Source organism: Pituophis catenifer, unplaced genomic scaffold (assembly GCF_029215685.1).
Source record: "Pituophis catenifer annectens isolate HBS135680 unplaced genomic scaffold, rPitCat1.0.hap2 SCAF_9, whole genome shotgun sequence".
Classification (NCBI taxonomy): Eukaryota; Metazoa; Chordata; class Lepidosauria; order Squamata; family Colubridae; genus Pituophis; species Pituophis catenifer.
In genome coordinates, this window is record NW_027256889.1 from 10,096,169 (window position 1) to 10,121,752 (window position 25,584).

At 45.2% G+C, this 25,584-nt stretch overlaps 1 protein-coding gene across 1 annotated transcript in view; it reads left to right on the forward strand.

Moving 5' to 3' along the window:
- Window positions 1-25,584, forward strand: part of KIRREL2 (kirre like nephrin family adhesion molecule 2) — a 55,219-nt gene that overhangs the window by 13,057 nt on the left and 16,578 nt on the right. Inside the window, exons 2-9 of the mRNA XM_070949532.1 lie at window positions 13,162-13,311; window positions 14,969-15,118; window positions 16,094-16,251; window positions 17,466-17,616; window positions 19,560-19,665; window positions 20,580-20,728; window positions 21,955-22,082; window positions 24,743-24,869. Of these exons, the coding sequence (XP_070805633.1) occupies window positions 13,162-13,311; window positions 14,969-15,118; window positions 16,094-16,251; window positions 17,466-17,616; window positions 19,560-19,665; window positions 20,580-20,728; window positions 21,955-22,082; window positions 24,743-24,869 (1,119 nt within the window). The remainder of the gene's footprint in view (window positions 1-13,161; window positions 13,312-14,968; window positions 15,119-16,093; window positions 16,252-17,465; window positions 17,617-19,559; window positions 19,666-20,579; window positions 20,729-21,954; window positions 22,083-24,742; window positions 24,870-25,584) is intronic.

Below are 25,584 nucleotides of genomic sequence, written 5' to 3' on the forward strand. Positions count from 1 at the left end.
AAAATTCTGCCATATACAATTTTTCAGAGCAATGTTTTAAAGTTTTGTAGGAAATGCTACCGTATGAACTTCAGAAGCCTGGACTCCAATTCTCAGAATCCCCCAACCAGCATAGGGGAATTCTGGGAGTTGAAATACATACATCTGAAAGTTGCTGGGGTTGAGAAATGCCATCTTAGACCAAAATTCAAATAACAGCTGCTGGAGACCAGCTGATGATGCTGAGAGTTATGCTTGCCTCTTTGAGACTGAGGGGGTGGCAGTGGGCTCCATAATGTAGGTTTAAACCTAACAATGCCAAGAGATTGACGTTTTTACATTTGAAAATCTGCACGGAGTTTTCAGAAATTAATACAACTTGCGTACGCATATATCCCCTTAAGAAAATACGAGTGTTTCAATAGAAAATATCCAATATACGTTGGTACCACGTAGAAAACGGTGAACAAGGGACTTGCAGTCGTTAATTCTACTACCTGGTTACCAACAGCTTGATGGTTAGTGCCTACCTACTTGCTGTTCTCCATCCTGAGGATTCTCTATGATTGACCTGGACTTGGTTAGCCTTTAAAATTGAAGATAGCTTTTAGTTGTATTGAAGGCGACATTAAAATAAAGCAAGCAATTACCCTCATGAGTTTGTGAGGAAACCAAGCTTCGGCGAGATCCTAACAGGAATCTGAAACCTCTCCATTCATTTGTCTTTCCTGTTAGCTGCTCTAAATTCTTAAATGTTCCCTTCCACAATCCCAATGCCATGTTGGCGGAGACATCTGGAGGTGCAGTACCAACGCATCTAGAAGTGCGCCAGGGTATATTCCGTACATATCTGCTAGCTTCACTCTGTTTTGGAGGCATAAACTAATATATCGTTGATATTTTGAACGGAAACCACACACTTTGTCTTAACAGCTGGACCAAGGGGCTGGACGTAAGTGCTTAGAGGATTTTCATAGGCCATGTAATTCAGGGCAGAGGGGAAGGAGGAGAAGGAGTAGCCAGCTTTATGGGGACAAATGCACAAAATTAACATCTGTTGGCTTCTGGGAATGACCTAATTTCAGGTCTGAGCTGATGCCAGGAAGCTATGGCAACATATACTGCAGGGGTTTGCAAAACCCATCAGCACAAAGGACTCATAAATAGCAAAGGTGTGTCCTTGTGGCCAGGTCTGGCACATATCAGGGCCATAGTGAAAAGGCCATGTTGGCTTTCCCCACCAAATCAGGTGGTGAAGGACGTGGAGGAGATCCAGTTGATCTCCCATAAGAACAGAAAGGGGATTGGGGAGAAGGGGGAACTGTCCTAATGCCTTGCCACACCCGGGTTGGTCAGCTCATGTAAAACTATAAGGAATGTCTTTATCCCTCCTCTCAATTTTAAATATATAGGGGGTTCTCGACGTACAACAGTTCATTTAGTGACCATTCAAAGTTACAACAGCACTGGGGGGAAAAAGTGAGTTATGGCCAGTTTTCACACTTACGACCGTTGCAGCATCCCCGTGATCACGTGATGAAAATTCAGACTGTTGGCAACTGACTCATATTTATGATGGTTGCGTTGTCCCAAGGTCATGTGATCCCCTTTTGCGACCTTCTGAGAAGCAAAGTTGACAAGGAAGCCAGGTTCACTTAACAAATCTGCCTGGTCTGCTGGAGCCTGGTTTAGCTCTACATACAGAAGCACTGTAATTTAACACCAGCTGTCTGCAATTAAAAAAGTAAGATCAAATCTCGCCAGGTTCAAGGTTGACTCAGCCTTCCATCCTTTCTAAGGTAGGTAAATTGAGGACCCAGTTTGTGGGGGCAATAAGCTGACTTTGTATAAATATACAAAAGTATGAAGGCTATTGCTTAACGCATTGTAAGCCGCCCTGAGTCTCCGGAGAAGGGCGGCATATAAATCAAATTAAAAAAAAAAATGTGGCAAGAAAGGTGAAAAAAAATGGGATCGTGCGATCATTGTTTTCGACTTTCCCAGGGGGCTTCCAAACAAGCAAAGTCAATGGGGGAAGCCAGATTTGTTTAATGACCACATCAGAGTTGGGTTTCAGCAGGTTCTGACCAGTTCTGGAGAACCGGTAGCGGAAATTTTGAGTAGTTCGGAGAACCGGTAGTAAAAATGCTGACTAGCCCTGCCCCCAATCTATTCTCTGCCTCCCAAGTCCCAGCTGATCAGGAGGAAATGGGGGTTTTGCAGTAATCTTCACCTGGATTGGGGAGGGAATGGAGATTTTACAGTATCCTTCCCCTGCCAGCCCGCCAAGCCATGCCACGCCCACCAAGCCACATCCACAGAACCGGCAGTAAAAAAAAAAATTGAATCCCACCACTGGACCACATGATTCGCTTAACAGCCATGGTGATTCACACGGTGGCGCAGTGGTTAGAGTGCAGTACTGCAGGCTACTTCTGCTGCCTGCCGGCTGCCTGAAATTTGGCAGTTCAAATCTCAGCAGGCTCAAGGTTGACTCAGCCTTCCATCCTTCCGAGGTGGGTGAAATGAGGACCCAGATTGTTGGGGGCAATAGGCTGACTCTCTAAACTGCTTAGAGAGGGCGGTAAAGCAGTATATAAGTCTAAGTACTATTACTATTAATGACCACCCCAAAAAATACTACTGTAAAATCAAGTATGGCTCACTGACCACATAGCTTAATGCTGGAAGTTCTCGTCCTAACTGCTTGTAAGTCAAAGACTTATCTTCATGTATGTATTCTGAATCTTACATACAGCATTTTTATGGAGCCTTTTCACTATAAACTATTATCTGCAAAGTGGCAGTGGGAGTTGAAAAGGGCCCCGTGAGGTTCCCCCAGAATATTCTTCCAAGCCCAGATTCCCTTCTCTGTAAACTTGGTGGAACATTTCCAACTTACGGGTGGAAACAAAGGATTCAGAGGGGTGGTTGCCGAGGCGAGGGGCATGTGTGGGTCAGAAGTGGTGGCAGAGACACTGAGTGGGTGAGATATGTCAACCAGACAGGAGGGCTGGCGGAACTGATGGCAATTGAATGAGCCCTTGATACAAAGGGTCTATTCTCCAGCCCCCCAATTCGGGCCCTCTCAAGCTGCCAGCTCTGGCAATTCTCCCTCCCAGCTTACAAAGTGACAATATGGCCACACACACCCTCTCTCTCTCTCTTTCTCTCCTTCCTGGCTCACTTCTGGAAGATTTTCTGGGCAAAAGAGACTCAGTTTGGCGATTCAGCCACGCCTCAGTTCTACAAAGCCCAGAAGGTCACATACGAAGGCATTTCTGGTCCAGCAGAGAAAAGACGCTATTCAACGCCAAGTCAAGGGATGGCTTTTCCGAGAATCCCTGAAACGGATGATGCATTTGAATGGATGCTTTAGATTTTTACTCTGCCTGTCCATACGGGAAGAGGTGCTCCTTGTGACTTAAGAAGATTCCCACCGGCAAGAGTCCAGTTCCCTAAACCAGGGGTCCCCAGCCTTTCAGATCTCAAGGACCACTAAATTCATAATTTTAAATCCCATGGACCACTAATATGATCCGCCTAATGACCGGCTGGGTGGGCGTGGCTAGGTGGTCATGTGACTGGGTGGGCACAGCCAACTGAATGTCACTCACATCGAGGGGCACCTCGCCAACCTCTACTCACCCCTCCCCTGCCAGCCAATCCTCACCCAGGCTCCTTAGGGAGCTGCACTGGCTCCCGGTGGTCTTCCGGGTGCGCTTCAAGGTTTTGGTTACCACCTTTAAAGCGCTCCATGGCTTAGGACCTGGTTATCTACGGGACCGCCTACTACCACCAATAGCCTCCCACCGGCCAGTACGCTCTCATAGAGAGGGACTCCTCCGGGTGCCGTCAGCCAAACAATGTCGGCTGGCGACCCCTAGGGGGAGAGCCTTCTCTGTGGGGGCACCGACGATCTGGAATGAGCTCCCCCCAGAGATACGGAGGATCCCGGATCTGCGCACCTTCCGCCGCGCTGTGAAGACTCTTTTATTCCATCAAGCAGGCTTGGCCTAATCTCCTCCCTCTTTTAATATATAAATTTTAAATCTGTTCTTAAATTATTGGGGTGTTTTAATTTGTCTGGGCCAAAATGATTTAATTTGATTTTAACTGGTTTTTTAAATTTTTGTAGTTATGTATTTTATTGCTTGGCTGTTCACCGCCCTGAGTCCTTCGGGAGTAGGGCGGTATACAAATCAAATAATAAAAAAAAAAACAAAAAAAAAAAACCAGGAAGCAGTTGTTGGAGCTAAGCAGCCACCACGAGAAAGAGTTGGCAAAACAGCTGGCTCAGTTCAAATTGGATCTGACCGAGAAGGAGGCTCAGTAGAAGCACCTCACTGAGGACTAGGAGCATAGGCTTTCCAAGCAGAGGGAAGACCTGCGGGAGTGCAAGACCAAGTATCGGTGCCTGGAGGCTCAGCGGGCTCAGATGGTCAGCCAGTTCCAGGCTATGATGCAGTCCCACTGGAACAAGGCCCTCCGGCTCTTTGCCACCAGCGGCGCTTCCCTCCAGCCTTTGCCCAAAGCCCCACACCAGGAAGCCGAAGCAGACCCCAAGTCGGAATTTCTGCCTCCCTCCAACCCACACAAAAAGACCCTGAAGGGGGAGACTCTCTGCAGCAACACAAACATTCATTGCACGTATCCAGCCCAGGGGCCGTAGTTTGAGGACCCCTGATTTAGTCCAATATTAAAAAATGCAAATAATTTTTCTGCAGATCACCAAAATTTTCTCGCAGACCACCAGTGGTCCACGGACCACCAGTTGGTGACCTCTGCCCTAAACGATGTTAAACATAAAACACCTGGAAAAGCCACAGCTGACATTTTTTTTCTTGAACGAATGTCGGAAGCAACTTTATTCCGCTATTTCTCTTGGTCTCACAACCATTCAAGAAGATTGAGATCTGGTGATGAGTATCGATGTATTTATTTGTCCCCGATGTATCATCGCCTCCACACCCACTTTTTCCCTTCTTCTTTTTTGCCATTGACGGACTGCTCCCATTGTTCTTCCTTTTCTTTCTTTCTTTTTTTATAGCCACTTTTTTGCAAAATGCGGCTCAGCCTCAAACCCCCTTTTTTTTTTCCCCCGATCTTCATCATAGGAAATTTTTTCCTTAATTAGGTTGCCTGGCAGGGAATCAGTTTTGTGACTGCAGAGCCATAGCAGAGATGGAGGGAGGGAGAGAGAGAAAGATGGGCAGGAGGGATAGAGAAATGTGTATACCAACCACATAAAATATCCTGGTGGACTTTTTTTTTCTTTTTTTTCTTTTCTTTTCTTTTTTTTTTTTTTTTTGCACATTCACACTTTTACGGTTGGGGAGAAGAAGTAGACGTCCTGTTTTTTTTCCAGAGCTGAGGAACAAGGGATTATCCAGAAATGGCTGAGGTGGAGAATTCACTGCCTTTGGCAGGCCACGATATCTTTCGCTCTCAATTCTAATTAATTCCCAAAGGTGAATTTCTTTCTGAACCCTCTGGGCTAACTTTTGCCTGGGTGGAGGAGCGACTCGGCCTCCCCTCGGATACCTCTCTCTAGTTCCGTGGGGTGGACAAGAGTTATGTGTGCTTTCATTCCCCCCCTTTTTTTTCCCTGCAGTTTTGGCACAATGGACTGCAGATTTCACGCCTATTACCAGGCAGAAATTCAGCAGTTCAGTTTCGCCTCTGTGCCGCTTCAAAAGGGATTTGCTGTGAAGCATGGAAATACGAGGCAAGGGCGTCCTAGAGCCTGAGGGAAGTGATGTGGGGAGGGAGGGAGAGAACCAATGTTGTGGGGGGGGGTGGAATATAAGTGTTTTGGAACGGGTTATACTTGGTTCTCAGCAGGCCTCCGTTGCAGTAACCACTGGGCCATTGCTTCTTTCTTTGCAAAAGCACCAAATGCCTTCCAGATGTTTTTGGATTTATACCGATATCAACTAAAGGCAGCCTGGCCAGTGGCAAGAGGCTCTGCCTGTTGTGGTTTAAAATAACAGCTCTTGCACTATAGCATATCAAGAGGAGAGGGCCCATCTCGCTCTAGGTGGTTTCGCACAATGTAGTTTACCCACTTCCGTATCTGGTGGCTCCATTCAACCCAAATGCTAAGCCGGATTGGTTGCAATCTTGGTTAGGCTTTTTATTTTATGGCTTGCCAGGTTGCCTGAGCCCAGACGTTAATTTACAAGCCAATACACTCTTGTTGTTAGTTGCAAAGTCATGTCCGACCCATCACGACCCCATGGACAACATTCCTCCAGGCCTTCCTGTCCTCTACCATCCTGTGGAGTCCATTTAAGTTCATGTGACTCCATCCAGCCACCTCATTCTCTGTCGTCCCCTTCTTCTTTTGCCCTCAATTGTTCCCAGCATTAGGCTCTTCTCCAGTGAGTCCTTCCTTCTCATTAGGTGGCCAAAGTCTTTGAGTTTCATCTTCAGGATCTGGCCTTCTAAAGAGCAGTTGGGGTTGATCTCCTCTAGGACTGACAGATTGGATCGCCTTGCAGTCCAAGGGACTCAGGAGTCTTCTCCAGCATTCTACAAATCAGCAAAAAAAAAAAAGGTTAATTAAAAAACTAAGTTGTTGTTATTAGGAATACAACCTTGGAGAACCTGGCTGCCTCTTACATCTATCTTGATATCTGCATTCTTGGTGCCTCCTGTTGATCTGGGTTCATTGATCAAAGCCATTCATCTATTTCAGATGTGTGGGGACTGCCCACCTCTTGAGTTAATCTGAGGCGCCTTTGTTTCTAATCTTGTCTTGTGCAGGCACCTGGTTCTCATGCCAAAAGAACTTGCTCAAGATAGATGATAAACAGTTTCTGCCTCTTCTCACAGTCTATTCCTGTTCTCCTGATAAGTCATTACATTCAGACACTTCTTGTGAGTCCTGCCCTCCCAAGCTGTCAACAGAATCAAGATCTGCTAACTTCTCACCAGCCTCAGAGATGTAGGCCCAAATATGGCTTTGTGCTGTGGACTGGAGGTCCTTCGTGGGATGTTCATTCCACGATTTAAAACTAAACGCTTGTCAGATGTGTTCCTAATGGTTCCTAGGAGAAGGTGAAACATAACAATAATTGAAACATCAAAACCATCTCTCTTTCCTCAATTCACAAAATAGAGCAGACACACACAGCTTTGGAGAATGTGACACGCACGCACGCACGCACACCCCGCCGCCCATCCCAAGTTCACATAATTACTCAGCTATTCATTCTGTGAGTGACAGGCTGTCATCATTATTTTTGAGATGGAACAGTGGAGTGTCTTTCAAAGGCTTGGAGTCACTTGAAAGACTCCACTTTTCCTTGTCCATTTCAGCTCTGAAGAGAGAAAGAAATGTACTGTGGTTAGAAAGAAAGAGCTCAATCGTCTCTCTTTCCATCCTACCCTGCTGCCTGGTCTTTTCAACCACTGCACCCCTAATTTTCCAGAGCTCCCCGTTCAATCCCCTTCCATGGCCATGCAGCTTCCATTTGTCTTCTGCTATTTGCAGAGGCTCTTGCTGGCACCCTACTTGTGGTCTCATATATCGGCGTTGCATTAGCCAGAATTGGAAAACGGTAACTTCTCTATAGCAACCAGCAGAAGTTCCTAGAGCAAAGAGGGGCTTCCAGGGTCATAGATGGTGAACTGAACTACAGCTGTATAGGATGCTCTTGTGAGTGGTGGAATGCTCTTGAAAGTCTCCAGATGAAAACCCCAGGTAGATGCCTTCCTTTGGTTGGTCATAAGAGTGTGTCTGTAGGTGTATTTGTAAATGAGAGAAATGTAGACAATTTACCTAGGAATACTGTTGACTCACATTTTAGGAGACCTTTGACAAAATGGTCTCAAAGGAACCGTGTCTCCCGCCGCTTCTTTCTTCCCATCTGTTTGTTCCACGAAGGACATCCTTGCCTAGAGGAAACATCAAGGAAGATGGAACTGCTAATCCATCTCTTGGTTTCTGTCACTAGCTCCAAGCTTAAAGAGAACAGGTGACACCAGACAGAATCAGGAAAGATCAGAGGCCCTAGAAACCAGTGGTGGGATTCAAAAATTTTTTACTACCAGTTACTACCGGTTCTGTGGGTGTGGCTTGGTAGGCGTGGCAGGGGAAGGATACTGCAAAATCCCCATTTCCTCCCAATCAGCTGGGACTCGGGAGGCAGAGAATAGATGTGGGCAGGGCCAGTCAGAGGTGGTATTTACCTGTTCTCCGAATTACTCAAAATTTCCGCTACCGATTCTCCAGAACTGGTCAGAACCTGCTGAAACCCATCTCTGTTAGAAACTCAGGAGCAGTTCTTCCTACTTGGAGTAGCCAATTGTCATCTGTATTCGTTAAGGATGCGCAATATGTGCTGAAACTATGCTTCTTTTTGGAGTGGTGTCACGGGAATGGGTGATTTGGCATAGAAACTAACTTTGACTTGATTCGATTTACAATGAATTAAAACGAATCAATTACATCCGTCAGTATGATTTCTTAATCATTATGGACTTCTGTTCCATTAACCTCTGGAACCAGATACCATCCAAAACGTTCTGGAAGCCACACAGCAACCCTCATGGCTACGATCAGCCACCCCTGCTTTAAAATCTTAAGTCTAAATTGCATCAACAGTTCGGAGACACGAAGAGGTTCTTAACACCACTTGCGATAACCAGACGGGTTCTACATTTCTTGATGCTCACGATGATAGGCTTAAGAATTCGTACCAGTTGCCAGCAGGGTTCACTTCAATGTTTCTCAGAAGGTTGATCAGCTGAACCTGGTCCTGCTTCTCTCTCTGGAGTATCTAAAAGCCCAAGAGAAGTGGGTTATTCTGCCTTTCTGACTGCCATCCAGGCCTTTGTCTTTAGCCGATTCTGTGTCAGCAGTCTTCTTGACCCTCTTGAAGGGATTATCCCACTATTCAGATCCTAGTGGAGTGAGTAAACTTCTCAACAATAGAACAAAAGGCCAGCCCTTATTGGATTGCAGTTAAGTCGGCTTTACGTCGGAGGGATCTGTGCCGCAGAACAGGTTCCCTTCAGCTCCTTGAATCTTTAACAGCTTCCTGGTGGTCAAAAGGGGCCGGGAGTAGATTCGTCAAGGGCAAACAGCTTTTCATGGGTAACTGGATTTATTTCAGCTAGGAAATTACCCTAACTTAAATCTTCTGGGTGTATTGGACTACAATTCCCATTTTCCCTAACACAAGTCAACCTAATGGGATTTGCAGACCTACAGATCCCAGGGGAAGACATCTGCGTGGGAACACTTGTTTGCCCTCAAGGTACCAAGGAACCTATATTTGAAGGATATGGATCTGTGTTGTCATTCATGAACATTTATGTAGTTGTGATTGGACGATGCTGGGTCCAATCAGTATGGAGAAACGATGACATTTGTTTGCGTAAGAGACCTCTTGAATGGCGACAGTGCTCATTTTAAGAGTCTGCCTACATGAGAAGCAGCAGTTAACAGAATAAAAGCATAACAGAGTTAGAAGGGACCTTGGAGATCTTCTAGTCCAACCTCTTGGTCAAGCAGGAGACCCTATGCCATTTTGGACAAATTGCTGTCCAATCTCTTCTTAAAAACCTCCAGTAATGGAACATCTACAACTTAACGAAGGCAAGCCATTCCACTGATGAATTGTTCTCACTGTCGGGAAATTTCGCCTTACTTCTAGGTTGGAATCTCTCTTTTTTCCATCCATTACGTCTTGTCCCTGCCGTCAGGTCCTTTGGAGAATAGGTTGTTCCCCCTCTTCTTGGTGACAGCCCCTCAGATATTGGAAGACTGTTATCATGTCACCCCAGTCCTTCTCTTTATTAGACTAGACCAGGGATCTGCAACCTTAAAACACTCAAAAGAGCCATTTGGACCCGTTTCCCACAGAAAAGAAAACACCGGGAGCCACAAAACCCTTCCCGTGCCTGACTATTCCTTGAGCGGCCACAAAACTAGCATATATAGCTGAATTAAACATTCTGTTTTCTTCTGAAACTTTTCTTTTGGATTTATCCATGGTTGGTCTACCAGGGGTTGAAAAGCTCAATAAATGGTGTGCCGGCGGGTGTCGCACATTGGCGGTTGTGATGCATATTTTGAGTGACAGGGAGCCGCAGCAGAGGGGTGAAAGAGCCACATGTGGCTCCAGAGCCGCAGGTTGCGGAACCCTGGACTAGACATACCCAGTTCCTGTGTTTTAGCCCCCAGCAGCCTAATTATCTTTTCTGCTCTTCCCCACACTCTTTCTAAAGTCTCTTTTTTGTTTCTTTATAAATCTATTTCATTCTTTCATTAAAGAACGGGATTCAAAAGTACAACGCCTTCCGTAAATGAATGGAATAATAAGATCAATCTTACAGGCCTTCATGGCTTAGGCCCAGGATATTTGTCGGACCATCTGCAACCAGCAACAGCTCCCCATCGCCCGGTGCATTCTCACAGGGAGGGCCTACTCAGGGTGCCGTTGGCTAGACAGTGTCGACTGGCGACCCCTATAGGTAGAGCTTTCTCTGTGGGTGCTCTCACCCTCTGGAACCAACTTCCTCTGGGGCTCCGATTGGCCCCTGAGCTCCGCACTTTCCGCCGTGACTTAAAGACATGGTTGTTCAACCTGGACTGGGGGCGTTAACATGTATTTTAATATTAATAGTTAAATATTAACTCCAGCTGTCTGCAATTAGTAAGTTCGAATCTTGCCAGGCTCAAGGTTGACTCAGCCTTCCATCCTTTCTAAGGTAGGTGAAATGAGGACCCAGTTTGTGGGGGCAATAAGCTGACTTTGTAAAATATACAAAAGTATGAAGACTATTGCTTAACGCATTGTAAACTGCCCTGAGTCTCCGGAGAAGGGCGGCATATAAATCAAATTTTAATATATATATATATGTTTTATTGGATATTTTATTGTTGTCAGCCCTGAGTCCTATGGAGATAGGGCGGCATATAAATTAAATTAAATAAATACATAAATAAATCTACCCATCTATTCACACGCATGTCACCATGATCCTGTTGACTGTCCGCTCCTGCCTTGATTTAAGTAGAAAGAAAAGTTCTATGATTCTAGTCCTCCGATAGTACATTGGTATGCACACACCTGTCCGTGTACAATTCTGGAGGTCTGCCAACTCTGAGCTACCTTTAAATGCATTTGCCAAGAGCGACGCAGAGAAGGCAGGAAAGAAAAGTAGTTTTGTAGGAGTACTGTGGAGCACAGCAGAACTTTTCTTGGCCGAAGAGCAAACTCGCAGCGCAGCAGGCTGCACCTGAGCATCTGTGTGGAGAGATAAGGCTAGGCCAGGAACCTGAGGGCAACGGTGTCTTCTTTAAAAGTAATAATAACAAGGCACGCTCTATCACCCTTTTCTTCTCCTCCACATTTTAGGCCTTTTTTTCAGCTCTCACACAAAAGAGGAAGAATGCAGCCCTTACTCTAGAGAGTAAGCCCCGTTGAATTGGTAATTCGGTAGGAATTGTTTCTGTGTAGGCAAGCTTTGAATTACAGTGGAAAATGGCTTTGGCCACCAGAAGGGAAATTACACCGGGAATATGCAAGAAACATATTCAGATCGTTATTGGGGGTTGGTGTTGGCAAAACACAGACCCTGGTAATTGGAAGATTTTATTTATTTATTTTTTACAAAGAGTAAAAATGGGGTTTCCATTTTATTACCTTACGCCTTACGCTTTGCGTTTCTTATTGGTTGTCTGGGCAGGGTTTGTGAGTGTTGCTCTGAATTGCAAAGTGAGGGATGGGGAGCTATTGCTATACTTTCCTGCTCTACTTCGCCATAAGAAAAAAGGCCCACTGTGTTGTGGCCGGACAGCGGATCTGCCAGCAGATTCGGACAGTGAGGAGGTTGGGGAGGAACGTGGGCCAGTCCTGGAGTCTGGGGAAGGCTCTGATGAGGGCTCTGCATAGGAGGCAGAGAGGGGGCCAGGGCCATATGCCAGCTATCAGCTGCCTTTGGAGTCAGACATCAGTGAGGCAGAAGAACAGATGGAGCCTGTTCCCAGTGTGCGCATGCGCAGAGTTGCCAGATGAAGGGAACAGCTAAAGAACAAGGGTCGACTTGGGAGTAAGGCCACAGGTGGACGATGAATGGCCCCTCCCAGAGGGAATAAAAGAGGAGCGAAAGGGGAGTGGAGTTTGCAGGAGGCAATTAGTTCATTACTGCGTTCTTGCTAAGTATTATGGCATCTGAAAGATATGGGCCTGGCCACTCTCCAAGCCTGGTAAAAGTTGGTAATTGTGAACTATCTTGAAAGACTGGGGGAGAGGAAAGACTTTGTTGGAGAGGAATTCACTGATAAAAGGGGTTTATCGGGACGGCTTCATGCTGCTGAGGAAGCCTAGGTCAGAACACACTGGTGGAATTCTCTTTTGACACCTTCCCTTGGACTGTAATGGAAAAACAGAGTGGCACCAGAGTGCCGAGAAGTCGATTGTGCAACGGATAATCCTCACTCACTCAGCACATCCCCTGGTCTCCTCACAGTCAAGCAAGTGTGAGATCTCCAGGACCCACTTGAGAGAAATTCCAAATGTCGTCTTGACAGATCCTGGGCAGTGGCCTATATCAGACACCACTCCCATGCCCTGGAATGCCTTTAGTTAAATTTCAAATGAAGATCATTCCTAGTCTTACTGGAGGGGAAAGAGATGGAGTTCACCTGAAATGTTTTGCATGCAAAGCAAATATCCCGTTAGCATATTGATAGGAGCATAGAAAATTGGCTCATATTGATGTCTGCCAACAACACTGCAGGTTTTCAGATAGGGCGGATTGGTCTGATTCATGTTACAGGTGGCATAAATTTTACCTTTTAAAAAAAATGTACTAATTCAGAACCGCTAATCACAGAAAAACACCTTACAGGTGGAGGGGGGAAACCTGCTTTTAGATAAAATAGCGATGTCGATCCTCCATGTATAGAAGTGGTACAGTATGCCACTAGTAGCAGGCCCTGAAGCCAATATCGGATAAGCCTTGTGTTTTCTCCATTCCTGTAAACTTTCCAAGATAAATGGGCCATTGGCAGAAGCGAAATGCTGGTCTTGGCAGACCATCAGTCTGAATTCAGCAAATCAGTTCAAGCGTATCTCCTCTGAAGCTCCAGCCAAAAAGTCCTGATTTCTTCATTAAGATCACTAAACAGTCTTGACTCTAAATCTTTGTTTTTTGTTTTCGCAGGGTTGGCTGCCTATTTCTTTCAACAGCCAATGGATCAAGTGATTGTGTCCGGTCAATCGGTGACATTAGCATGTGTGATCATGGGCTACCGTGGCATGGTTCAGTGGACCAAGGATGGACTGGCCTTAGGAGGAGAGAGAGACTTGCCCGGTAGGTCTGTCACGACCCCTATTAAGAGAGACATGGTAGATGACTGGAGGAAGGACACCAGTGGTGGATTGCTACCGGTCCTCCCCGGTTCTTGGGAACCGGTAGTGGAAATTTTGAGTAGTTCGGAGAACCGGTAAATACTACCTCTGCCTGGCCCCGCCCCCAATCTATTCACTGTCTCCCGAGTCCCAACTGATCGGCTAGAAGGAAAAAATCAGGGCTCACTTGACAAAGAAGAGGGAAAAAAAACCAAGACAGGTAGTTTTAAATTGAGAAGCCAAGAAGCCTCCCAACTGATCGGCTAGAGCCGATCCGCTCCTTGTAAACCTCTCGGTGGTGGTAGATTGGCAATTGAGGCCAAGCTGCCTGAAAGCAGTTTCCGATGCTCTCAGTGGTGGCAAAGTGGCAAAAAACTGTTTAAACTCTTGCCGCAGGACTTCAAAGGGCCGCCCTACAGCTGATCAGCGGTAAATGGCAGTGTGGTGGTAGACCAGTGCGCTCCAAAATCAAATGGGTAGACCGGAACGCTCCATAAACAAATGGGTAGACCGGTACAGCTCTGCAAGCAGTTAAAAGCCTGGTAGACCAATACCTCTGCTAAATCCTAAAGAATTGATTGTCACATGACCATCAAACCATGCCCACAAAATAAGCCACACTCGCAGAACCGATAGTCAAAAATTTTAGAACCCACCCCTGAAGGACACCCATAGAACCTTATTGGCAGAAATAGTGGCTTACCACAAATTGCAATAGGTGTTGATCATCATTCAATCTCATCCTGAGCGACACAGAACTGAAATTTCAATAGCAATAGCACTTAGACTTATATACCGCTTCACAGTGCTTTGCAGCCCTCTCTAAGCGGTTTACAGAGTCAGCCTTTTGCCCCCAACAATCTGGGGAAGGATGGAAGGCTGAGTCAACCTTGAGCCTGGTGGGATTTGAATTGCCAAATTGCAGGCAGCCAATAGTCAGAAGAAGTGGCTTGCAGTACAGCATTCTAACAGGGGTGCTATTCAGCAAGTTCTGACAAGTTCTGGAGAACCGGTAGCGGAAATTTTGAGTAGTTCGGAGAACTGGCAATTACCACCTCTGGCTGGCTCCAAAGTGGGGTGGAAATGGAGATTTTACAGTATCCTTCCCCCTGGAGTGGGGAGGGAATGGAGATTTTGCAGTATCCTTCCCCTGCCACACCCACCAAGCCACACCATGCCCACCAAGCCACACCCACAGAACCGGTAGTAAAAAAAATTGAATTCCACCACTGACTCTAACCACTGCGCCACCGAGGCTCTTCATAATTCAAACTCATCCTGAGCGACACAGAACTGAATTTTTCAATCCTGGTTTCATCCTTGTAATGGTGTGCGGGAAAGACCTTGGGAGACCAGGCAAAGAGATGCTGCCTAGAGAACGATCGGATAAGAGAGAGCATAGCCCACAGCTGTACAGCGGGCATAGCAAGAGACTCGTTAGAAGAGACCATCCCTAAATTCTTAGGCTGCAAAAAAAATAATGGTGGGAGATGTCTATTTTCAGACTTGCAAGATTCTATTAATCTAACTTTAGAATAAAGTAGAGTTAGTTTATCTGGACATGTTTTGTATCTGATCTACCTGGTAAAGGCTGACATCCTATATGGCTTTCTCCACAGGTTGGTCCCGCTATTCTATCGTAGGAGATGCCTCTGCTGGTCAACACAACTTACGCATCGACTATGCTGAACTAGACGACGATGCTGTTTACGAGTGCCAAGCCACACAAGCGGCCCTGCGCTCCCAGCGAGCCAAACTTACTGTACTTAGTGAGTTCCCTTCCTGTTTTTGTTGGTGAGACGATGCCAGTGTTTCAGAATCCCAATTTGTGATCTCCTGAAAAGCTATCCCCCAACTAATATATACCAAGAGAAACTCAAACATCTAATATTGTCTGCCAGGGTCTCTTGTTGATTCTTCTGGTTCAGGGGTGTGAAACTCAACACCTGAGGGCTGGATCTGGTTCACGGGGTGCTTAGATCTGGCCCGTGGGGCTGTCCTGGAAACAGCGAAGGACCGGCCTGCAGTGCCTCTGCCATTTTACCCACCTCAGAAGGATGGAAGGCTGAGTCAACCTTGAGCCTGGTGAGATTTGAACTGCCAAATTGCAGGCAGCAGGCAGTCAGCAGACGGAGCCTGCAGTACTGCACTTTAACCACTGCGCCACCATGGGCTCAGAATGAAACATCTGCAAGGAAACAAACCAAGTTCAGAGAATACCAAGGACTCCACAGTCCAACCCCAAGCTATAAATATTCTCTTCTATTACTGAATGAATTGTCCTGCGGTTAGCCAACAGTTGGTCATTCTCAGACCTGCTTGTTTCTAAGACAAGGTTTTATTCAGGGACCCGGTGTCTCAGTGGCTAAGACGCTGAGCTTGTCGATCAAAAAGTTGGAAGTTCAGCAGTTCGAATCCCTAGTGCCACTTAACGGGGTGAGCTCCCGTTACTTGTCCCAGCTTCTGCCAACCTAGCAGTTTGAAAGCATGTAAAAAATGCAAGTAGAAAAATAGGAACCATCTTTCGTGGGAAGGTAACAGCGTTCCGTGCGCCTTTGGCATTGAGTCATGCCAGCTACATGACCACGGAGACGTCTTCAGACAGTGCTGGCTCTTCGGCTTTGAAACGGAGATGAGCACCACCCCCTAGAGTCAGGAACGACTAGCACGTATGTGTGAGGAGAACCTTTACCTTTACCTATGACAAGGTAACCAACCATACCTCTCTGCCTCTGTTCTTGCAGTCCCCCCCAATGACCCTGAGATTCACAATGGCCCCATTGTCCATGTCATATCCAACATCCCCTACAACCTTTCGTGCCGCGCAACTGGAGCCAAGCCAGCAGCCGAAATCACCTGGTATCGTGACGGGCAACGACAAGAGTCAGCTGTTTACTCCAAGGTGAGTCAATGAGGTTGGGCTTTGGTTCCCACAGAGTGTAGGAGCAACCTGGGAATTGGAATAAGCAAGCCTGACAGTTTTCCATCACTAGTGGTCAGAATTGCCCATTGGGGCAATGTCAGAGGGAGATCCAGTTTGGAAATAAGTAGGGATTAGGTAGAACTGAGAAATAGCGGAAGACTCAAAGGTGTTTTTGTCCAAAAGGCAACTGGACTTGTCTTGGGTTGTTGTTTTTTTTTCCTTTGAAAATGTTTCACTTCTCACCATCTCATTCAGAGGTCTGAAGAAGCTTCTTGGATGAGAAGCGAAACGTTTTTAAAGGAGAAAAACAAGAAAGTCCAACTGCCTTTTGGAAAAAGCACCTGTGGGACAACCATGACCTGGATGATTGAGAATCTTCATAGACAAGCAGTGGAAGAGCTCGCCTCCTGGAATTGATGGAGCTTGCCTCCATCATTGGAGGTTTTCAGGAAAAGTTAGGATAACTATTTTTTTGGGGGGGTGATGATTTATGGACCCTTGGTTGTTCAGGGGCATGGATTAGAATACCACCAAGGTCCCTTCCAACCAGAGTTGGGCTGCTGGGGGTTCGCAGGGGTTCAGGAGAACCTCTAGCTAAGATTCTATGCAGTTCAGAGAACCCCCAAATCCCACTCCTGGCTGGTCCCGCCTATCCCACCACCCCCCCTTCCAGGAGTCCCCACATGGCCCGTTTTGGATGCAGGTAAGTGCAGGGCGTACGTGAAGGCTCAGGGAGGGTGAAAAATGGGCTTACCGGAAGTTCAGGAAGGCTAGAAACGCACCCGTTTCCGGCCTTCCCAAACTTCCGGTAGGCCCGTTTTGGCCTCTGGAGCCTGGGGAGACCGTTTTTGCCCTCCCGGAAGCTCGAGAAAAGACTCCAGGGGCAGGAGGCCAACTTGGCCACGCCCACCATGGCTATGCCCACCCAGCCACCGGGCAGAGAACCCCTTGCTAAAATTTTTGAAACCCACCCCTGCTTCCAACTCTATAATTCTATGATATTGACAAATGGGCAAGTGTCAAAATCCATGATGTGGACCTGTTTGTAAGAAAGAGAGGAACAAGGGAAGAGTAGGCCCATTTCCAAACCAATTGTGAGCAATCCATGGCATTCTAGATCTATAACATCCGGCCCTAGAGTTGCTAGAAGTTTGGCTATTTTTAAAAAATGCTTCTTCTTTATTCTCCTCCAGTCCCTGATGGATGATGGCAAGCGGGAAGTGGCTGTCAGCACCTTCCTCTTAATTCCAAGCAGCCGAGACATGGGCAGCACCTTCACCTGTCGTGTCAGCAACCCGGCAGCCCCCGCTGGCAAGCAGACCACGGTCACCCTTAATGTTCAGTGTGAGTATCCAAGGCACGGACCTAGTCAGGAGGACTGGATGAAGGGAGGGATGAGTTAGAGATACCTGCGCTTGGGTTTGTGGCCAAGGAACGGCCAAGTAGACCACTGAGTTTGGAAGGACTCTTAATAGCAATACCGTGTTTCCCCGAAAATAAGACCCTGTCTTACAATTTTGAACCCTGAAATAAGTGCTTGGCCTTATTGCCACGTGCTCAAAAGCCCGATTGGGCTTATTATCAGGGGATGTCTTATTTTGGGGGGAAAAAGGGTAGCACTTAGACTTATACACCACTTCACAGTGCTTTATAGTGCTCCCTAAGTGGTTTACAGCGTATTGCCCCCCAACAATCTGGGTCCTCATTTTATCGACCTTCTGAAGGATGGAAGGCTGAGTCAACCTTGAGCCTGGTGAGATTCAAACTGCCAAATTGCAGGCAGCCAGCAGTCAGCAGACGTAGCCTACACTACTGCACTCTAACCACCGTGGCTCATAATTTAATGATTAGCTCATGCTAATCATGAGCTAATCATGATTAACTGAGCTAATGCCGAACCACAGATGTATTTATTACATTTGTGTCCTGCCCCTCTCCTCCCCTCCCCCCCCCATCATTGCAGGACATCTTCACGGACTATCGTTTCCCCCCTCCCACCGCAAATCAAAGATCAAGAGTGTCAATCCAAGATCTGGACTAAGGTCATCTAGGAGGTGACCTACACAAATGAATTCCCAGTTTATAATTTGCTTTGTGAAAGGGGGTTTTTTTTACCACTAGAGACCTGGAAACTCTTACGGAGGCACTGAGAATGTTTAACTTTGAGAAGAGAGGACGCACCCACACAATAGCATTCTTCAGATACCAGAAACAATGCCTGAGATGTTCTAAAGTGCAGGATAGAAAGGAAAAAAAAATGAATTATGTGGATGGCAGATTCTCTGTCTGAATGTTAGGAAAAGCTTCCGAGCTGCAAGAGCCATTCAGTAATGGAGCCAGTGATCTGGAGGTGGAGTAGGTTGACCTTCATCAGAAGTGGTCCAAGCAGAGGAGGACAACCATCGGTCTGAATGCTTTAATTTGGATTCCTCCACTGAGCTGTGGGGTTGGACCTGAAGGTTAAAAGTAATTTCTTCCAATTTTAGGATCCTGTACAGTTCTATAAATATGAGCTTGCCTATAGAAGCTGACCTCAGCATTCTAAGACTCTTAGAAGCCCTGAGCACGGAGAAACACAGTCAAAACGATTAAGTTGGAGACAAATATTTAACTCAGTGGGTCCTGAAAATCAGATACCTGATCCTTGAGAGAAGGCCAGGAAATCTGAAGCAGCAAGCAAGCGGGATTGTAGCTCCCTGATTTTGGTGTTGCCTCCAAGATCTAACTCTACTTACACTGGAGCAGCTAACTTGCAAGACAGAGAGCAAGGGGATCCAATTAGATCTGCAAACAGACAGCAAGGGAGCCAAGTCGCTGCTGGCAGAACTAGACAGCATATCCCATAATAATCCTCTCACTTTGCAGGATTGGTTTCCAAAATTTGGGGTTGATGAAGATTAGGGTGTGAGAGAATTATGAGGCTAATGATCTTTGGGGGGGGTCACTGTATTGTACTATGTACAAAACTAACCTGTTCCTCCGAAAATAAGACCCAGCCAGAAAATAAACCCTAGCATGATTTTTTAGGATGCTCGTAATTTAAGCCCTACCCCCAAAATAAGCCCCAGTTAAGATTGTCAGCCAGATGGGTGCATTTAGTACCTTATTTCCCCCCCCCCCAAAAAATAAGACCTAACCGGATCTTTTGGAGCAAAAAAAAAAAATTAAAATCTTATTTTTGGGGAAACACGGTATGTGCATAGTATTGGCCTATGGAAAAATTGTACAATGAAAAAATAAAACCAATTGGGATTTTTTTTTTCCCGTCTCTCTTCTCCGCTTTACAGATCCACCCGTTGTGATCCTGTCAGTACAGCCACAAACTGTGCCCGAGGGTGGCAAAGTGAGTTTCCACTGCACCGCAACATCTAATCCTGAAGTGACAGGTTACCGGTAAGAATTAAAATATGAAGAAGCTGCAGATGCTAGAATTCGAATAGAGCAATTGTGTGGTTGAGGTGCCCTCTAATGGCAACGTGGAGGATTGCATGCTCAGTTATACAGATGAAGTCCTCGCTTACTGACCGCAATTGGGGTCTGCACCTCTTTTTATCCCTAAGCGACTGTTCTGCCCCAGCTACGGACCCCAAAGAACGCAGCGCACACAAAGTCTGTACAAACCTTAGTTTACTAAATTAAATCAGTCTTTTTCAAATAAAGGCTGTTAATTAACTTTCTTAACAGCCTACAAGAATCCAAAGAATAAATAATCGTAATCTTACTATGATTGGCAGAAAGCCCAGAAGCAATTTGCAAGACACTGATAAGAGAACTAAGATCAGGACGCGAAGGAGAGTGAACGAAGTTGTTCCCTGCAAATTGCCTCAGTCGTCGTCCTTCCTTAAATAGGCTAAGGGAGTGGCCAATTAGCTCCAAGCCTTACTCTCGAGGAGACCTCCTCCTGAGGAGCCACTCCTGCCTTTTGGCAACTCTGCGTGCCTGTGCATCGAAAAGAGGCTCCTCCTCTTCTTCCTCTTCACTTATGGGAGCTTCTGGAGGTTCTGAAGGCCCTGGCTGAATCCCCGCCTCTGGCACCACATCTTCTCCAGCCTCCTCATTGTCTGACTCGAGCGCCAGCTGCACAGGCTGCTGACGGGCCACAACAGTGACGTAGTTGTAAAATGAAATGTCGGGTGACTTCACCAGACTTCGGATCGTCAGTTCCAGCTCCAGTCAGCAAGCAAACTTCCCCACAGTCGTTTAGCATGATGTCACGTGACTGTGATTCGTGACTTCCTACTTGTTTACAGTTTGAAGAGCATAACATGTTGAGTCAAGTTCTCCTAAGACCGTCTCTCCCTTGACAGGTGGGCTAAAGGAGGCGTCCCCGTCCCAGAGGCCAATGGTGACAGCTACGAAGCCACAGTTGACCAGTCTTTCTTCACAGAGCCTGTGTCGTGTGAAGTGTCCAACGCTGTGGGCAGCACCAATGTTAGCACTCTGGTGGACGTCCATTGTGAGTCAAAACTTTCAAGAAGGAATGAGGGAAGAGGTTGGGGGGTTTCGGCAAGCTTTTTTTCCCCCCTAGCACTTTCCTGGGGACTGAACCTGTCATTTCTATTCTGGCTTATTATGATTACCTATTATTATGATTTATGGCTATATCCATGTTGCTTGTATCTTTACAACTTATATTGCTTTTATTGTTTCCTAGTATGATTTGATTGCTTATTAGTATCCTATGACTATCACTAAGTGTTGTATCTTATGATTCTTGACGAATATATTTTATTTTATTTTTTTATGTACACTGAGAGCCTATGCACCAAAGACAAATTCCTTGTGTGTCCAATCACACTTGGACAATAAAGAATTCTATTCTATTCTATTCTATTCTGTTCTATTTTATTCTATTCTATTCTATTCTACTCTACTCTACTCTACTCTACTCTACTCTACTCTATTTATTCTACTCTACTCTATTCTACTCTACTCTATTTATTCTATTCTATCCTATTCTATTCTATTCTATTCTATTCTACTCTACTCTATTTATTCTACTCTATTTATTCTACTCTACTCTATTCTATTCTATTCTACTCTATTCTACTCTACTCTATTTATTCTACTCTACTCTACTCTACTCTACTCTACTCTACTCTACTCTACTCTATTCTATTCTATTGGTAAACCAGGGATATAGAAACAGTGACTGGATGGGCCATTTGGGGGTGGGGGTGGGTTGAACTCATCACCTCTTAAAGTTGCTGAGCTTGAGAAACACTCCGAGATAGACCCGAAGGTGCTTTTTCAAGCGGCGATTGGACCTTCTTGGTTTTTCCTTGAAGACTGAGCACATTGTAAGCCGCCCTGAGTCTCCGGAGAAGGGCGGCATATAAATCAAATTAAAAAAAAAAAAAATTAAAAAAAGACATTTCACTTCTCATCCAAGAAACATCTTCAGTTCTGGGCTGAACGGAAGAACTTCAGTCAAGTACCGAAGAAGCTTCTTGGATGAGAAGCGAAACAAAGGAAAAACAAAGTAAGTCCAGTTGCCTCTTGAAAAAGCACCTTTGGGACAACCATGACCTGGATGACTGAGAATCTCCATAGACACTCGGAGGTAGACAAAGAGATAAGATATAGACTACGTAGTGAAGTGGAATCCTGATGCCTCTACCAACTTATTGGCTGCTGTCACTGATGTACAACCAACCCTTTCCTCTTTTTTTGCCCCTATAGTTGGGCCTCACCTTGTCTCCCAGCCCAAGCCCTTGACCGTGGACATCGGCTCAGATGCCTCTTTTACCTGCACCTGGACAGGGAACCCACCTCTTACTTTGGCCTGGACAAAGAAAGGATCCACTGTGGTGAGTTCAGCTTTGACAGTCAATTTCCATTTTTTCTGCACAAGCTCAGCATCAGAAGGTAGACAAGAGGTCAGAATGCAAGACGTTCACCAAAGTTTTAACCACAGAGCCAAACTCAGGCATCAGCCAAGCAACATGGATGTCCACAGCCTAAAGGGGCCTCTCAAAATTTAAGATGGTTTTTCGTTTATTACGGTTAACAACTTCAAAAGGAAGAGTCTGGTAGCATCTTTTCTGACAAATATATTTGATTAAAAACGCATCAGCTTTTGTGAGTTGTGTCCGATGAGGTGAGAATGTTGATGCCTTCCAATCACATGTGCTCATCAGAAAAGATGCTCCCAGACTCCTGATTTCTTGGCACCACAAATTAACCCAGATCTCCTCCAATGTCATATGAGAAAGTCTCTTATCAGTTAATGTCGCCTCTGTGGTTCGTCTGTTCCTCATCACTGAAGATTAAAATACGTTTGGTTCAGGGGTGAAATCCAATTTTTTTCCCTACCGGTTCTGTGGGTGTGGCTTGGTGGGCGTGGCAGGGGAAGGATATTGCAAAATCTCCATTCCCACCCCACTCCAGGGGAAGGATACTGCAAATCCCCATTCCCTCCCCACTCCTGGGGGAAGGATATTGCAAAATCTCCATTCCCACCCCACTCGGGGGCTAGCCAGTGGGTGGTATTTGCCGGTTCTCCAAAGTACTCAAAATTTCCGCTACCGGTTCTCCAGAACCTGTTAAAACCTGCTGGATTTCACCCCGGTTTGGTTTCTGTAGCATTGGCCCTGCTCTTCAAAGAAAGCTCATCCCCAACCCATTATAGATCTGTTATACATCCTGGTGACATTCTTGCCAAGTTCAACTGTTCCACAGCCACCACCTTTGTTAGCACTTGCCAAATATTGCTCTACATCAGTGTTTCTCTATTTGGTCACTTTAAGAGGCATGGACTTCAATTCCCAGAATCCCACAGCCAGCTGTAATTCTGGGAGTTGAAGTTCATGCATCTTTATATATATATTATTATTATTATAATATTATATTATATTATATTATATTATATTATATTATATTATATTATATTATATTATATTATATTATATTATATATTATATTATTATATTATATTATATTATATTATATTATATTATATTATATTATATTATATTATATTATTATATTATTATATTATTATATTATATTATATTATATTATATTATATTATATTATATTATTATATTATATTTATTATATTATATTATATTATATTATATTATATTATATTATATTATATTATATTATATTATATTATATTATATTATATTATTATATTATATTATATTATATTATATTATATTATATTATATTATTATATTATATTATATATTGGCCACTTTGCTGGGGCCATTCCAGCAAAGCAGACTACCAGCACCAGATTTGAAATAGTAATGGCAGTTGCTGCAAAAGCATAAGCCTGATGATGGCAGATGAGATTCTGCCGAAACGTTGCCAAAGTGCTCTCAATCTTACACCGGAGAAGACCCGAATACACCAAGACTTATATATATATATATATATATATATATATATATATATATATATATATATATATATATATATATATATATTAATTAGAGTAGGGGTGTCAAACTCGCGGCCTCTGGGCCGGATGCATCATGTGCTGGCCCTGGCCCCACCCGGTTTAGCGAAGGGGGGGAAAGTCCCAATACGTCATGTGAAGATGCCGTGATGACACAAGTTTGACACCCCTATATTAGGGCCTCCCCAGATCTAAATTGGCCCTGATTTCTATCTTTGCAACTGGTAAACAATACCAAAACTGGACCCACCACTAACAAAAGATCTGGTCCCACTGATCCCTCGTGGCCTTCATAAAGGGACATTGTAGGAGAAATGCCATGTTAATCAGCAGAAGCCCCAAATCGAGAGAGGCGTGGTAGCACCTCTTGCAACTTATGAATTTAATCAAAAGATGCCACGCAATTGATGAAGGGAGGCTGCAGCTCGGGAAAACTTACACCTTTTAGTAAAAAGTGGGACAAAATGCTACCAGACTCCTTCCAACTCATACCTTTCAAATGGAAATGGGCAACACATGGCCTCCCTGACAGGGGTGGGCTGCTTGGGGTTCGCAGGAGTTTGGGAGAACCTCTATCTAAGATTCTGTGCAGTTCTGAGAACCCCCAAATCCCACTCCTAGCTGGCCCCACTCCACCCACCCCATCCTGCCTCTCCCAGGAGTCCCCACACAGCCTGTTTTGGATGCAGATAAATGCAGGGTGCACATGGAGGCTCGGGAAGGGCGAAAAACGGGCCTACCAGAAGTTTGGGAAGTCTGGAAATGGGCCCATTTCTGGCCACCAGAGGGCCTCCGGAGCCTGGGGAGGCCGTTTTTGCCCTCCTGGAGGCTCAAGGAAAGACTCTGGAGCCCAGGGAGGGCAAAAAGCCCCCACCTCCCGCTGTGGTGCAGGAGGCCGACTGGGCCACACCCACCATGGCCACAGCCACCCAGCAACTGGACAGAGAACCCCTTACTGAAATTTTTGAAGCCCACCCTGTTCCGTGGTATTTTTAGAATCTCAGGAAAATGACCTTGGCCATTATGGAAGATATGGTCAACTGAGTCAACTTGTATCCACAGGTGCTGAGTAACGGCAACACGCTGCATCTCAAAGCAGTGACACAAGAGGATGCCGGGGTGTACGTGTGCAAAGCCATCGTGCCTCGCATTGGAGTGGCCGAGAAAGAAGTGACCCTGGCTGTGAATGGTAAGAGTTCAAGGCTTGGAAAGGCGAATCTGGCAAAGGGGGTGGGGGGAGATGGTTCAAACCATTTCCCAAATAGAGGGAGAGGGGAATTGCTGTGAGGAAAGAGAAAAGTAGGACTTTCCCCATCCTCATTTATTGAAGCCATCAAATTGTAATCATATCATATGATTCCCTACAAAATTCAATTCATTCATTCATTCATTCAAGTTTCTATGGCCTTCATCTCACTATAGATGGCTTGGCAATGAATAGCAGTCAGATTATAAACAACAAATTAAGCAGAAATTTGAAGTATGAATACATATTATGAAACATCATAAAAGCTAAAAATACAAACCCCCAGGTGAGAGAGGATAAAAATGGCAACCTTGTCAATAAAGCCATATGAGCCAGTCTCCAGTTGCTTGGGAGCTCCGGGCTTTTCAATGAGGAGTTAAGAGGTCACCTGGCAACTTCTAATTTTCAATAGAAAAGAATATATGGAGCTCAGTCCTTGGTGCTCTGAGCTTGTGTCTGCAACGTGTAACAATCTACAGTATTGTAGATGTACTGTACATCTTCAACATATTTATGCTCATCTACAACATATGTTCAACATATATCAATATATATATATATATATATATATATATCAATATCTATATCTATCTATCTATACATATGTTGCAGATGAGCATAAATATGTTGAAGATATATATATATATATATATGCATA